We start from the raw sequence: 15815 nt of genomic DNA on the forward strand, positions 1-15815 counted from the left end.
GCTGCTAGAAGTTATGTTTTATGGGCCATGTTTGCAATATCATTGTAATGGTCCGGAGAGCCTTGAAAATGTGTAATGCACTGTGCCCTCTAGGGGCTAAATGTCTGGTTACACTGTATTATTCTCTCCCATTCTTTTTTTATGTAGTTATGCTCTCTAAGGGCTGATTGCACGGTTGCATGGCCATGTTTTTTCCAAATGCTATTTTTACTGTGGTGTCCTGTAGGGTCTGTTCTGAGCATTGCAGTCAACATACTATAATATTCACGGCACAAAAACGTGCCCCACTGTGCTTTACAGGGCATTACTTTTACAAAACATTTTTGCTTATAACTCAGCCTGTGGTGGTCCTAGGACAATAGGATCACCATCTGGTTACACTGCATTACTTTCTCCTGGGGTTATCCCCTCTAGGGGCTCACAATGTGGTTACACAACCATGTTTCTTACAAATTATATTTTTGTTATGGTGCACCTCTAGGGGCTGTTTTTAGCACTAGAGTCTAATGTCAAAGGTTTATTTCTGATAATGGTTTATATGATCATTGTATATGGTTTAATAATCTCTCCTTATTACAGTTATGACCATAATTGAGGCCAATTTAACTTATTACACTATGACTGTTTGAACACTCTTGATATGTTTGGGTGACCCTTCTAGTTTATTTCTCCTCTGTGGCTGTCTTGCGTCTTTTTTGGGCAATTGTGTTAGCCAGCCAGCAACACTGATGGTGGGGTGGTGAAAGTGGTATTCTATTAGAAATAGCATGGCAGATTTAAATTAGGGTGCTAAATGACAACATTTTCATTTTTTTGCTGCAGATAGAGGAGGAAGGTAAATTGAAGTGCTTTATTTATATTTCGGGTCATTGGAATTAGATGGCAGGAAAAGACGAAATTATGAGACAGGGTTCACCAGTTTATGTGCCAAGAAAAGTCCAGTTATGAATTTACAATGCCAATAGCTCTAACTCAAGCAAATGCGATACCTATTGCATTGCAAATGCTTGTTTCTTGTTTTCAGCCGTGGAACATAGGTTAGATGAAAATAATATATTTGACTCCCCTTACGTCTGCAAAGCTATAGGCATGGTAAATCCATTATTGACAAAGGCAACAGATTTGACTTTTGTATGGCTTGCCTATCTTCCTTGGCAGTGCTTGTTTGTGTGCTGGAGCGTGAACACATCAAAAAGCATCTAAAAAATGGATGCTACTAGTAATAAAACTAGCCTTTATTTTTTAGCTTCCAATTTTTTTTAATGCATCTGTCAACACTTACTCCTAGTGCTGACTGTAAAATTGTCCCTCAAGCATTTCAGTACAGTCGGAAGGACACACCCAAACAGATAACAGTGAGATTGATATAGTCCTGACGGCTGATTCAAGATGCGATTCACAATGCCTTAAGCCAGTGGCTGCCGATGGCTGAAGGAGGCTGACCTAAAGCATCATAAGTAAATTAAGTATAGAATAACATATGCCATGAATGGTGCAAGGTATTATACACGCTAACCCTGTGATGTAAACTTAGTAAGTAAAACAAGCTCGCCTGCTATTGTTTTAGCTATTGGTAGTCTTTCCGCTGTGCCCATAACAGCTGCAGAGGTCTGCTCACCCCTGCAAGTGTTAACGAATTTAAAATTGACTATCCTATATCAGCCTGCCCTACACCGGAGGGCTTCAGAATTGATACAAAAATTGCTGTTCCAGAACATCATCCCTCCCTCCCCCTACCTCTGCTCTGCCAAAGGCACAAACCACGGACCCTATATTCTGGGTTATTCAAACTCCGCTTAAAATGTGCTCGGTGAGAGAGTGAATGAACAACTGAACTAGTTCTTTCAGATATACACACATATTACTGTCTAGAGACACTCGGAGCAGTGAAGGGAATCGAAATCCACCATGCACAGAATCCAGCTATTGTTTCTCTTTTGCCAGCATATTGGCATACCAAGACCTAGGTTTAAAGCTGTAGTTTCATGAAAAATGTTACACATAATACAATAAATAGCCTGTGTCACATGTGAATTTATTTCCTAGTGTGCACCATTTCATTAACGGTATGTAATTGTTAAAACAGTATATCATATTAAGTTTGAAGAAGTGTTTTTCTGCTGAAATCGGACTAAATATGTATTTTGACAGCAATAAAACATTCACTTAATTGCAAAAATGGTGAATGGCTACATTTAGATGTATGTTATTATTTTGATCTGAACTATGTTGATTTGAAAGGCCTCTTTTTGTTGGTTAACTGCGTAACTTTATAATTTTTAATACCCTAATGGTGATCTGATATCTAATGTTACCACAGCTTAAAGTTAAGTGATTCTTCAGTATGATTTTTTTCAGAGGGGGGAGATTTACACTTGGCTGTGAAGATTTATACACATGCTGTGGGTTCTTACTCATCCCTGATTCTTCTTTTTTTTAGATAATCTAGCGCAGGGCCCTAGTGATCCTGATCGCAATTTTCTAAGAGCTGCCAGTCTGATGCATTCAGATTTCTACCATCAACATACAGTTCAGGAAGTCACCATACGGTATATTTTTCTCTGAATGTTCTATCAAAAGTGTGTTTTAATTTCATTTTTGTTATCGTAACTCCTGCCATGCATTTCTGTTGTCCTAGTATCACACTTTAGACTGCCCATTAACTGCAGGGTGTTTTTACCTTGGGCAGTCTTTTTAACTAGTCATATATTAGTTTTTTTTTTTTTTAGAACTTGTCATTGCTTTGTCAGCTCTATTGTGTATTTTGCTTGGGATACCATTTTCTTAGCAAGCAAAGGAAGTACAAAAAATGTTTTGGTGCTTTTGCTTCGAGTCCACACAGTACCATCCGATCTTTTTGTGTCTATTACATGGTATGATCTCATGCAACATCAGGAGGTCATGCTAACAATCACTACTACGTGGAGGCCACTGCCATGTGGACCTAGAAATAATGAAAAAAGCATTATTGCTCATCTTGCTTCAACATTCAAAATTAGCTAGTCACAAAGAGAGGTTACAGATGTGGTCTAAGGGACCATTGACATCCCACAAACACTATTCACACAGTTCAGAGATAAAAGATAAGGTCAAAAGTTAGGTTGTTCCAAGAAACGTAAGAACAAACTTAAGGTAACCATCCAACAGTTTCATTTTTTTACCTGAAGAAATATAACCACATCAGCCACACCCCAATAGAGATTCAGTGACTGCCCTTGCTGGTCCTTACAATCAAAATCAACTGTATCACAACCAGCACCGCCACCTATCTGGCCAACAAGCTCACCATCTCTAATGGTTCTATCGTAGACTCCCGTTGTAGTAACGAGAGTGCTGGATTTTTGGCGGCAGCACCACCGATTATGGGGGGCTGAGTCTGATCCCACACCATGTGACAGCTGTTGGCCTAACCCTTCTGGCTAGCTGGCAGCACGTCACTAATACCTAAGGTAATAGTGATTTGTGGCAGCCTATCGCATGACACTCAGGCTCCTCAGGGAAGCCGTTGTTGAACAGATCATACCCTTTTATCTCAGTTAAACAAGTCTCATACGGGCAAAAACAAACAGAAGCAGGATCTTGGTTCAATATATATTTTATTGAAGCAACTGTGTTCAATGTAAAAAGGCATGAATTGTGATTATGAGGATAATGAAACATGGAGTTACTACAGCAGTGACCAGGAAAGTGAAACGCAAGCAGATTCTCACCATATTATCACAAAAGCATGTCTAACATCCCTACCTACACTACTAAGTTTCTACATGATAGCAAGTAGCAGGGGTAGTCCTAATTCACCCTTCTGGTACCGGGAAGGTAGCTCAACCCCCATACCTGCGTTCAGAGGTGAAGAAGAGGTCTGTTAGTCTGCTGGGAGTCCTCCCACGTAGACCAAGAGGAACCAAAGGGTTTCAGCAGAAACTGCAACGACGTGCAGCATGAGAATCCAAGCTGGCTGGAATGTCTCCTCTACCCTGGTGTGACAGTGTGATGTTTTATAATAATATATCCGTTATTCTAAGAACTGAGCTGACCATGACAACACATATTTTTCTGTGTAGGGAAGACAATGTACTCTTTGGTCGGGCAAAACCCAGTAAGTATTGTGTACAGCCTTGGGTTGAGCATAGGATGAAAATGTTGTGCAAAGAAATGACTAACCAATTCTGCATAGAAGGGCAGCTGATAAAAGAAAGAAAAACATGTCCACTAAAATGAAGCTTTGCTAGAATAATAAAAGGAATACAAATTAAATATAACGGTGAGAGGACACAGACCTCAGGCCCAGGACTGAATAATGTGCCTGTGGAAATTCTCAAATAACCTCACGACAGTTCTGAACACACCAACAACCAGCCCACCATCTGATTGTGGACAAAGAAGTGCAAAAAAAAAAGAAAACAAGCAACAGGTTTTCCCCATTTATGCACCCATGATCTAAAATGTTATTCCTGTAGCCATCTGGAGCGCCTTCACCCTGTTTCAGTTTAGGCTAGAGCTGAAAGCACACCTCTTTAATGTACCCTACATTTTGCCACAGTAAAGATGCTCTTTCTCTCTCAGAATCTCCTCCAGTCATCGTTGAGTCTGTTTTTGCCTTTTACCCTGTACAGAGCTGCACTACCTTTTGCTTTGGGTCACACTATACAAATTCAACATACATTCATAGCTACTGAAAAACTGTGACTGCTCCTTTAAAGCTGCATACAACACGAGCATCCTGTCATTCTTTGTCAATGGCAGTTATTTCACTTATTTTTCCAACTTCTGTTAACAGGATCCTTCAGCACTGAACTTGGCCTTTGTGGCTTTTTTGTATTGGAAAACTATCCAAAAATGAAAGTATACTTTTAATTCACTGTCTTTTAAGGTATGGTGTGACTTTATTTCTGTTCTTTGTGACCCCAAACATGTTTCCGTTTCATAAAGCTGCCCTGTCCTTCAGTGAAATTCTTCTTGTAGGGCAGGAAAACGATAGAACTACTCCAACAGTCTCTGAACCTTGTGTCTTTCTGAAACACATATAAACGAAGTTTGTGTTTAGTATGTGAAGAACCCTTAGGGATAGGGAGAAAGTCAATTGGATGGTTTGCAGGAAGGCCAATACATACACAAAGAAGATCGGCATTGGCGGGGTCAGGAAAGGAAAGAGAAGGGCCCTTTTTACAGCAGCTCATAGAACGGCCTCTGAAGGCAGCTCCAGAGAGAGATCCAAAAATAGGACCTTCATGAAAAACGTATCTGCTTGCAGTTAACATCGGTCTGTGACTTTAAAGGTACAGGTGCAACTTGCCTGCAGTTGAGGGCTGGTTCACAGTAGGAGAAATTAAAACATTTGAACTGCTGCAAAATGGTTTGGGTAGCCCATAGCTAAATTTTGCCTGACAGGCAAACCAAAAAATGTTTATTTCACCTAATTCGCTTTTATGTGCATTTTTGCACCCAGTCCTATACGCAGTGCTCTTGCCATAAGGCTCTCTAGAAACATATTTCGTGACCTGAAGGGCAAGTAGACCCAAGTTTACTAAGACTATACATCATCTACTTTCTTTTCTTGGAGAAAATCTTACCAATGATTCTCTCCTACTCTTGACAGAGTTGCTTTCTTCCAGGTATTGCCTTTTTATTACACCAGTGATTTCCAAGAAGTCTTAGAGGAGCGGGGAAACTGAATTTTCCTTAACCTGATTCTTCAGTCATTTTAGAAAGACTACAAAATTATTCTTGATCAAGCCCTCCACTGATCCCCTGTAACCAGGACTAGTAGAGCTGGTGTTCTTCTTGGCTGCTGCATGTGTTAGGGCTGCACCCATCTCTTTAATGTTTCTTGCTCTGAACTGCACCTCAGGGCAGCAGTGAGAATGGCCGACACTGGAAGGTTAAATTTACTATTATAACTCCACTCCTAGAATTTTGGGGGGAATAGCACCTTCCCTCAAATATTCCAGGAGTTTTATTTACGATTCTAACTCCAGTCCTGGAATATTTTCGTATAAGTTATACATTCCCCAAGTATTTTAGGAAGGATTGAAAAGTAATAATTTTGAATTAGAAAAAATGGCTGGCCTGAGGGCGCAGCTCAGTGGCAAAACACTAGGAATACCCTACACCCACCCATCTTCATAAGAAGTATAAACTCTGGAATACGGACCGTTTTCCCTCTATGTTGATCCTCCACCAGACTCTGATTGTCTAGTTGAGGAAGAGACATAATAGAGCCCTATTTTCAAAAGTTCCTCCAGGCAAACACAGTAGTATGCAGAAAATCTTCTTTGCCTCTGAAATATGCCAGTGCCAAAACATTGCTTGGCAGGTACAACGCCCTCAGCAGCGGAGCAAAGATGTTAGGAAAATTAGTAATGAGTGCATGATGGTCTGCAATCAGATCATCAGCATAGTAGCAGACTTGTCACACTTTGTTGCCCATCTGCATTTTCATAGATTGTTCATGAGGTGTTCCTCTTTGCTTAGTTTGTCATATCTTACCCAGAAGCACAAAAAAGTATCCTGCATTTTCCTTTATCAGATATAACACTATTTGCTGATAAAGAGATACAGTGAATGAAGTTTAAAATAGAGACACTTAAAGCAGTAGGCCAAAACAAGATGAGCACAAAAAACATTGTTACTGTCCTTGTGACAACCTTAATTACCAGCAGAGGGTTTAGAGCACTCCTTGGTCTCAATAACGGCAACAAAGGAGCTCTTAGTAACAGCAGCATTCATTAATAGGAGGCAGCCCACAAGTATCTGCTGCCACTGGAGAATGATCGTTCCTGCTGGCACTCTCACATCTTTTCTTTTTGTCTTCTGTAGGAGGAAGCACCACCCAATGTCTCAATGTCAAGATGTTCAAAAAGAAAAGAGACAGAAGAAGAAGCATGCTGTGTATTGTGTAAAATGGCTATTCTCTGGGTATCAAAATACATACACCAACATTATCCTTCCATTTAGGGCATCACGTTTTTGTGTGCTATACATCACTTTTTTGTATACTACAATACATCATCCTAAATGGGAAGGATATGCCCAGCAGTGGGTCTTGTGCACACTGTGCCACTGGAACCAAAATATACCTGGCTGATACTCTCTAATAAGGATGAAACTGGTCCTGGATTGCTTGTGTTCTGGTTCAGGGAACACATTGCATTTTGGGCTAGACTGTTCCCATTTAAGCAGGCTCAAATCTGATTTGCATTTGGCTGGGTCCAAACTTAGGCGGCATAGTGTGCTAAATAACAATGGATTGTGATGTGGCCCAAAGTGATTACCAGTGGCTGGGTTTAATTCAAACATTCCATTCATCACTTTTTTGTATACTATATAGACCTTCTTGAGGTATACCCTGTTTGCAGAAAAAAGGAGAAAATTCACAAGGATTGTTGTTGGCAACTTTCGGTCCTCCAGCTTCAGAACAGACAGAGAACATTTTTGAAATACATGGCAGTGGTGGATCCATATCTGAGAAGATAGATATTTGTTTGCCCATTTCTTGACTGTTGGGTCATCAAAGCCTCAAAACTGTTGGACATATCCAGCCAATAGTCTTCACACTTCATTGTCTAGGTTAGTAGGTTAATTGACCTCTGTCAACCTCCATTCCAGTTCACTTTATTCACTACTTGGAAGTTGGGTGGAAAGTCTCCTTCAGACAATGCCAGCACTCCAAATCTGCTCCACTGGAATCAATAGCATCTTGCAATACCCTGGGACCTTACACTTGTCTGCACATGATACCACTTCAGCAGCACACTGAAGACCAAAGATGTAAGTTTTAGGCAGATAGGAAGACAAGCTGACTATTTCCTCGGCTGAGATCCAGTGCTTTCCCTAGTGGTACCAATTGAAAAACTTGATGTGGAGAGTTTCTGTTCATTAGAAGATGCAGTTGCAGGCAATTGTGATAAATGCTTCCCTAGTATGATGGGAAGTGCCTAGCTATCACATCTAGGTATAAGCCATGTGTTTTCATAAGGAAATATCATACCACATAAACCAGGGAGCAGTCCATTTAACTCTGAAATCCTTCTGTCCATTGTTCAAGACAAACTCTCTGCTGGTTCAGATAGACAATACATCAAGAGTGTATTACCTGAAATGGATATCCAGAGTCTTTTCCCAACAAACACATGCACTCTGGAAATGGCTCTTGCCTGGGGGATCAGCAAGTCATCACAGTACATCTCCTAAGTGTTCAGAATTCAGACATGGGTACCCTGAGCTGAGCATCACCTAAATCTCCATCTGCACATTCTAATAAAAGTCCAGGTTTCATCCACCAGGGCATCCTATGCCTTCAGATGAGGTTTTCCATCTGGAGCATTCAGCAGAATTTCAGTCCCACCAGATGTCAAGTGGAAGCAGTACACCCATGTCTTCTTTACTTGGTCTGGTCAGTGCTGCAGTTCTCTTCCATTACAGAACACTTTGCAGTCATAACAGATTACACAAATTATCCTTTACTTATCATATTTTTCAGAGAACCTGTTATCAGTTACTTACTAGAAAGTATTAGGAAGCAATCTCCACCTGTCAGGAAACCTTAATCTCTGCGAGCTGAATGGGAACCATATACATTTTCCTCCATGCTGAGCAGAAACTCCCAGCATGTTGCGGTTATTTCTGTTTAGTTTTGCAGTAACAGACTCTCACTTAGGGAGGACGTTTTTGAAAAATACATTAATATTTTACTCAGTGGGCATGCTACACATGGTGTTCATTCGGCAAAGCTTCCGTGTACTCACCGGAGCCGCAGTGGCTTCTTATCTAAAGGCACAGACATTCCAATATGCCTAATGGAGATCTCAGACTCTAAAAGGTGGACGTCTGCCAGAACATCCAAGGACATCCCTCCTCTTACCTAGCGCACCAATGGATGCTCCCCTATATTCATAATAAGCCCCTTTGTCTTTTTCAGTGGTTAGTCCTTAATCTCCAGTATTTGCCTTTGGTGATGTGATAGTACAGGGAGTAGGGGGGGTAGGTTTGCTTCTGTACTTCAGTGCGTAAACATACATAGGCTGATAAGTGTTATTTTCATCATTGTTGTGTTTTGTGACTATACATGGCCTCTGTCATCACATCAACAGTAGTAAGGCATACCACGGAAAATACGTACAAATACCAAAATATACAAGTGCTGGCACCACCAGATCCTGTCGATAGTCATTAAATTCAGTCCTTTCTTCAGATAAACTCTTCTGGACTGACTATGAAAATAGGAGTGGTGATCTTTTTTTTTTAACTTCTTTTGCCTCTGGCTGATTTCTCAAGATTACCAGTTTAATTGCGTTTGCACAGCCATATCCCATCAGTCAATTCCCTAATCATTTGGGAGTGATAGATAATACTCTTATGCAGAATTGCTATTGCTAAATAAAATATAAATTAAATGTGTTGCATGGCTTTTCATTATCATGCTAAGATCAGATCAGAAGCTCAGTTGGTTTAACTGCCCCGGCGATGCTATATCTTTTTATCTGTGCCAATTTGCATTTACATGATGTTTGCACTGCATTACATGTTTATGAAAATGGTTTTCTTTTGCAGTGCCCAACACCTTTTTCAACAGCAACAATTAATGTTCTTATTTTGTTTTGGGAGATCAAGTCCAATTACATGTGTTATTTCCCACACTGTCAATTATTGAACCTTTGTCGTATCTACCTGATCGTCCTTGTGGCTGTATGCTACCTGCACACTGGTTGTACTGAGATATATTTCTTGCAGATATTAGTTTCTTTTGTAAACCACGAGACACAATCATTGCTTGAGACCTCACTGTGTAAAGTGCTTGGCCAGAGAGAGAGATCTTCATGTGAGTTGCAGAGCAGTTCAGTAGGCTCAACTAAGCACGGTCATCCATCTGGATTAAAAACAAAAGTTTGGATTGGGTGTTGGCAGTTATATACGACCATTTTCAAAGTTATGTGTTTGAAAAGAAGTGATATAGGAAATGGAATGACTTCCTTCTCTCACACAAAAAAATTATGTTTCTCATTACCAGACATTAAAGACAAAATTGCTTATTTCAAAGCCGGTCAGAAACATCACTCAGTATTACATTGCAGAGATGTTATTCGTTGTATCAGTAAACTGTAGCTCATCCCTTTCCAGTGACCTATTTGCCCATTTAAAATAAGCAACGTTCAGGAGCAATATTTCGCATTTAGTAAATGAATGCATGTGAGGTTGTCCTCTCAGGAATTGCAATTAGTATGTAAAAAGTAAATACTGTAGAAATAATGCTTACTTCTAAGCTTTTTCAATTTTCCATTCTTCAACAGAAATGCATCTACAGCGATCTATGGCTGCCAGAGTCCAGTTCATGAAACTTATTTCCAGCAGTTAGCATCTCTTCATAATTCTGGTGCTCCAAATCCCCACGACAGTGCCTTCACTTTATCAGGAAAAGCTAAACAGAAACTTCTGAAACATGGGCTTAATTTACTCTGATTTTCTATTTATTTTTTGTATTTTTATTTTTTACAGTAAAACCTTTTTGTTGAATGGTAGGATTCCTACGATGACATGATGGGTAAGGGAGAAGGAAGTGGTTGGCTTTGCTGGCAAAAGTGAGTTTAGATAGTATTTAGTTCAGTAAAATGTTTTTAATTTATTTGTTTTTATTTAGAAACTTCTACATTGTGTTTGCCCACGTGCAAAGCTTCCTTGGTTTTAGTTCTGTATTATATATCAGATAACCTAACTGCACAGCGAAAAGAGGATTGATTAACACCAGGTTATTCTCTGTAAACAAAAGTATGAGAGTAGTTACCATAATAGCGGTTTACTGTACTTGAGCTACCGAGGGGGTAACTGTAGCAAATTACATTTTCACTGAGTGTTTTTTACTGATGAATATTTACAGTTCCTGTGCTATTTACACATATGTGACAATTGGAGTGGCATTACAGCTTAGACCGAGCTGAAAAAACCACGGGCACATACATCCCTTTTAGCTCATCTGAAGACCAAGGTTGACCGAAATCAAATTCAGTATAGTTGCCACAAACACCAAGTGCGTTCTTCAGCGTTGTTAGTTCAGCGTTATTTTCCTCAGCATTGTTTGCTGCGCTGAATATATAGGAAACACTAACAATGGAGCCTTCTGTTTGGCTTCTGTTGTTGTAAACCAGAATCTAAAATGTTATGTTTTTCTGCCTCCTTTTCCCATAAATGTTGACTGTTGATCCTTTCATACAGTACCTGAGGCGTGTGGAAGTGCTCTTAATATTATCTACTGAAGGTACTGCCTTCCTGTCGTTCATGACTGCTTTTTTAACCTCCCCACTGCCTGTGGTTGTGACCATGTGAAAAGTAAAAAGCAAATAGACCGATCTTTTTAAGGCAACCTGCATTACTTTTAAAAATTCTATAAGAATTATGAGATTGAGGCCTAGTGCTAAATAGCCAAATAATAATGCAGTGCTTGACTCAGATTGTGCAATTACACATTTCTCATGAATTTCTGGTGCATTGGTTTATTTAAATGTTCATGTTTTTGATGGATACCAATAAGAATAATAAACTGTCTCTCTCGAAGATTACAGTCGAAGGTACAATATATATTTTTGTCTTTATAGGTTTTCTTTTTTTTTTAAATAAATCTTCAAAGCGAGTATTATTTGTAAATTACTTGTCGTGGTATGTACCGTTTCACTGTTTCCTAGGAGAAGTGTTATACACCATTATTTGTAGTAGTTAGTTATTGGTTGTCTCCTTTTTTTCATAAGCTAAAATCGTTTTTTAAGTTGAGTTTTTATTTAAGGAATTAAAGCTCTGTGTGGAACGTAATTACCGCTATTATACTCTATATATTGATGAAAAAATATTATTTTGACATTATACGAAACTGCACACAAGACAGGCTTTACATTGAAAAGGCAAATATTGCTGGTACAGCAAAGCAAGTTATTTATTCATTTCTAATGTAAGATATCCATGTATACCGAATAGCGGTTTTTCGAAAAGGCTTACTTGCCTGATATTGTTGCAATTGTTACTAGATCTACTTGTGAGATTAGGAGAAACATGTATATGCCAGTGTGGTAACCTGAAGCCATAAAATGTTTTTATGTATGCAACTATATGTCGAAATTTGAACTCCAATAATTACATTTCTGTATATAATCTTCAACAAAATGCACTGCCATTTTTTTCGATGAAAATGCCCCATACAGCATTCTGAACAGAATAAATTTCATGTTTTCTATAGAAAAAAGGCATATCCTCCAAATAAAATCAATGTGTACTCTGTGTACGAGTTGAAATAAATTCTGAAAACACATAAATATCGGTCAGCGTTAATATTTACAGTTTTTCAGTACTCAACTGAATATGTATAGGTAGTATCCCAAAATAAAATTACATTGGCAATATGCCAAAAATTAATATGGTCACCACAAAATTATAAAGAAACATAACATTGCTTTTGATCTAGTTTCTTAGTTATGATTGTGGCAAGTAATGCTATCCTAAACTTCCAGTAGGGAAAGGTCGCAGAATTCAAATATGTACTCTCATTTGTTTGAATTATTTTGGTGAGTAACTTGATCTTTCTGTAAAACACCAATGTGTAGTACTTTCACACATAGTTGATGTGGCTGCCTAATTAATTTAAAAGATGGGGTTTATTGATGAGAAATACATTTCTCTTTTGAATAAATAGATTTAATGGCTTCTTTGTGAATAGACTCAGTTAACAGTAACCTTTTGCAACAGCTTGCATTGTATTGCAAGCATAGGTTTGTCTTGTCATGATTTTGATAATGCTTTCATGCTGGATCAGGGAATACTTTTCCTATTTATCACTTGTGCTCAGGGACTGGGTACCCGCTGATTCAGGGTTCTCCATTATTGTATCTTTCATAGATTCACATGTTTGAATCTTTCCCATCGTCATGGTGAGAGTCCCACGGTAAAAGTGCTATAAGCAGTGTTCAAGCATTACCATTAAAACCTCATAGAAAACAATAGGCACTGGTAGCCAGTTTACAATCTTTTAAAGCATCCAAACTTCAACCAGTCAGAGCAGAGACCCTGAAGCACTCATCTCCTGCAGAGCCACCATACCTCAGATTTCTTACCGCATGTCAGGCGAGGATGTCATCTCCTAAACCAGTGGCGATGGCGACAAGAGCAACAACCACCTCTTGTCAATGAAGACAGGGAGGACGGCATCATCCTTATTGACAAGACAGTATCCTACGTGAGTATCATCGCCAGCGGCATCGCCGACACCATAACTTGAGAACCTACCGTGGACCAGGTTTACTTCCGGGGCTAGGTCGTCAACAGCACCGTTGACATATTGCCAATATCTTCAACGGGCAGCTCCTCGTCTTTGCCCCAAGACTTATCCCATATATCTCCATTGCCACTAGTACGCTTTCTGGAAATGACAAAGTCAGGAGATGAGGGACTTTTTGGCCCCACTTACAGCCTCTTCCAACTCAATGTGAAGTGCCAGGAGTTGGAGGGTGAGGGGCCAGAACAGGAACAGTCCACCTTTCTGAAGAGTGACTTTTCTTTCAAGGACAGGGACTGATACCTACCTCAGAAATATGACTCCAGGAACATTACCCTTACGAGGAGTCAGAGGATGGCCACAATCAGGTTCAAGACTCACCTCTCATGATCCCATTTCATTAGTCACTGACCTTTGCTTACTGATTAATGGCTATTATAAGCGATTCCAAGCTGCTAATGCTTCAGATTGGCAAATACTGATTGCACAACCTACTCAAGTGGCTGCCTTGACTACTAAGAGTCTGTCTTCCTTGCAACCAAGGAAGAGGCCTGTGTTGACCTTACTCACAATCTCAGACATCCTTGCCAACAACAATGGTGACCAACCACCAGGGGAGGGTGAAATTCAGTTTGATGCTAGAGACCAATCTGAATATGGCAATTATGTGACATTGTTGCGAGACTCTCCTATTCCTCCTCCAGCAGATTCCCCACCAGCAGACAGTGGAGGGAATTCCATGGCATCTTAGAGAGAGCATGCAAATGCTTCCAACTTCTGCTCCCAGTGAAGCAAACTGAATGTTTCCTGTATGATTTTAACCCGGAGGCTCAACGCATGACTAGAGCCATTCTTCTTGTGGACTTCATTTGGCAGGAAGGATTGAAAGTGAGAAGACACTGGCCTCTATCGCAGCAGCTGTCCCCAAACTAAAAAAGGAATATAAGCTTCCTCATTTCGACCCTACATGCCTTATTAGACAACCGAGACCGGACTCTGTCACTATGCAGGCTGGGCAGTGGCGAGTGAAAAACCCTTCACCCTGCTCTGCTCCGCCAGGTAAGGAAGGCTGCTTGACACTATTGCCAAGAGGTTTTCTACCATGGCAACAGTATCCACCAGGGCCTCCAATGCTCTAGCCATCCTAGTAAGATATGGCCGTCACATGTGGTCTGATTTGTCATCACTCTTGGAATATCTTCCTGATGACAAGAAGGAAGAGGCTCATAACATTCTTCTGGAACGTGAGAAGGCCTCGTCTGAGATTATTGATGTGGCCATGGACATCTCAAACAGATCTTTTTGTCCTGAGGTTCAGTCTAAAATCCTTGAAATGCCTTTCAACAGAGAGAACCTATTCACCAAACACGTGGATGAAGCCTTACAGTTCATCAAGGTGGATACAGAAACAGCCCGTTCTCTGGGCACATTGCAACGAAGATGTCAGTTGTTTCGGGGAAGAGGTAGAGGCCAGTTTGCATCCAGGCCACATTTGCAACAGACGAGGTACCAACCTTATCCGCAGCAGCAGTTTTGTGCCCTATATTCAGCCTAGCAGCCCTACAGACAATCTGAAGTGGCAGCTTATTCCAGACAGTCAGTGCATAGACGTCCAGCAGGATGATTTCAGAAGGCAATTATGTGATGCCAGCACCTGTCGCCTCAGTCCCCCTCCAATTTGGCTACCCTTTGTCCTAATTCATCGATCAGCGGAATATAATTTTCTCAGAAAAAGGGTGTTGGGCGAAATCCAGCATGGTCACACCCTGGATTTTGTTTCACCCCACGCCAGCAGCACACTGGTAACTTTACCACCATGATGATCTGCCCCATCACACTGCTACGGTTCTGCCACCTTTTACTTCAAAGATTACCCTGTTATGGTCAGTATGAGCCAGACGCTCAGATCTCTTATATAAGAAAGGCAATTTAGGTCCAGTAAAAAAGTAAAACTTGCTGTTTGGCTCTTATGGACATAATTGCAGAAGCCACATAAACATGTCTCCCTTTTTAGGTGAGCATGTGAGGTAGAGATGTGTTGGCCTAAAAATGCAACTGTGTGAGTGTTTGAAGCATCTCCACATGGCACCTTAAATGCTTTGTATGCACTTGTTAGTGTGAACATTTGTGATTTCTTCAGCAGGAGATGGCTTCACACCTCATTATCCGTGTACTTCAGTATTCAAATGTGTTCTTCAGAGGGAGTCTTCCAGAAACTGACTTTGTCTTGTTGATGAAAGGCAGGTGCACTCAATGACCAACAGTGGTGAGCAGCTCTTGCTGCCCGTCACATTATACATGTATGATACACCTATGCATTTTTTTACGCCCCACCACTTTGAACCATCTGCCACTGACACGAAGACCGCCGTCCTTAAAATCATGGATGGCAATCTTAGGGTATTCAGTGAAGGAAATTTGTGCCTCTGGGTCATGCTCAGCTTGTCAGTTTTGTTAACCCAGTGTCCAAATTCTAATAAAGTTTCTAAGCAATAGAATGTTGTTTTAAAAGAACAGTTCTCCATTAGTTCAGGTCCGAACAGATCGATCCAAATTAGATTTGTTT

At 40.3% G+C, this 15815-nt stretch overlaps 1 protein-coding gene across 1 annotated transcript in view; it reads left to right on the plus strand.

The window, feature by feature from the left end:
• HPS4 (HPS4 biogenesis of lysosomal organelles complex 3 subunit 2) overlaps window positions 1–12293 on the plus strand; it is a 231277-nt gene extending 218984 nt beyond the window's left edge. The window contains exons 13-14 of the mRNA XM_069214693.1: window positions 2441–2549; window positions 10287–12293. Of these exons, the coding sequence (XP_069070794.1) occupies window positions 2441–2549; window positions 10287–10455 (278 nt within the window). The 3' untranslated portion in view covers window positions 10456–12293. The remainder of the gene's footprint in view (window positions 1–2440; window positions 2550–10286) is intronic.
• Window positions 12294–15815: the final 3522 nt, after the last annotated feature.

The sequence above is a fragment of the Pleurodeles waltl genome, chromosome 11 (genome assembly GCF_031143425.1).
Source record: "Pleurodeles waltl isolate 20211129_DDA chromosome 11, aPleWal1.hap1.20221129, whole genome shotgun sequence".
NCBI classification, from domain to species: Eukaryota; Metazoa; Chordata; class Amphibia; order Caudata; family Salamandridae; genus Pleurodeles; species Pleurodeles waltl.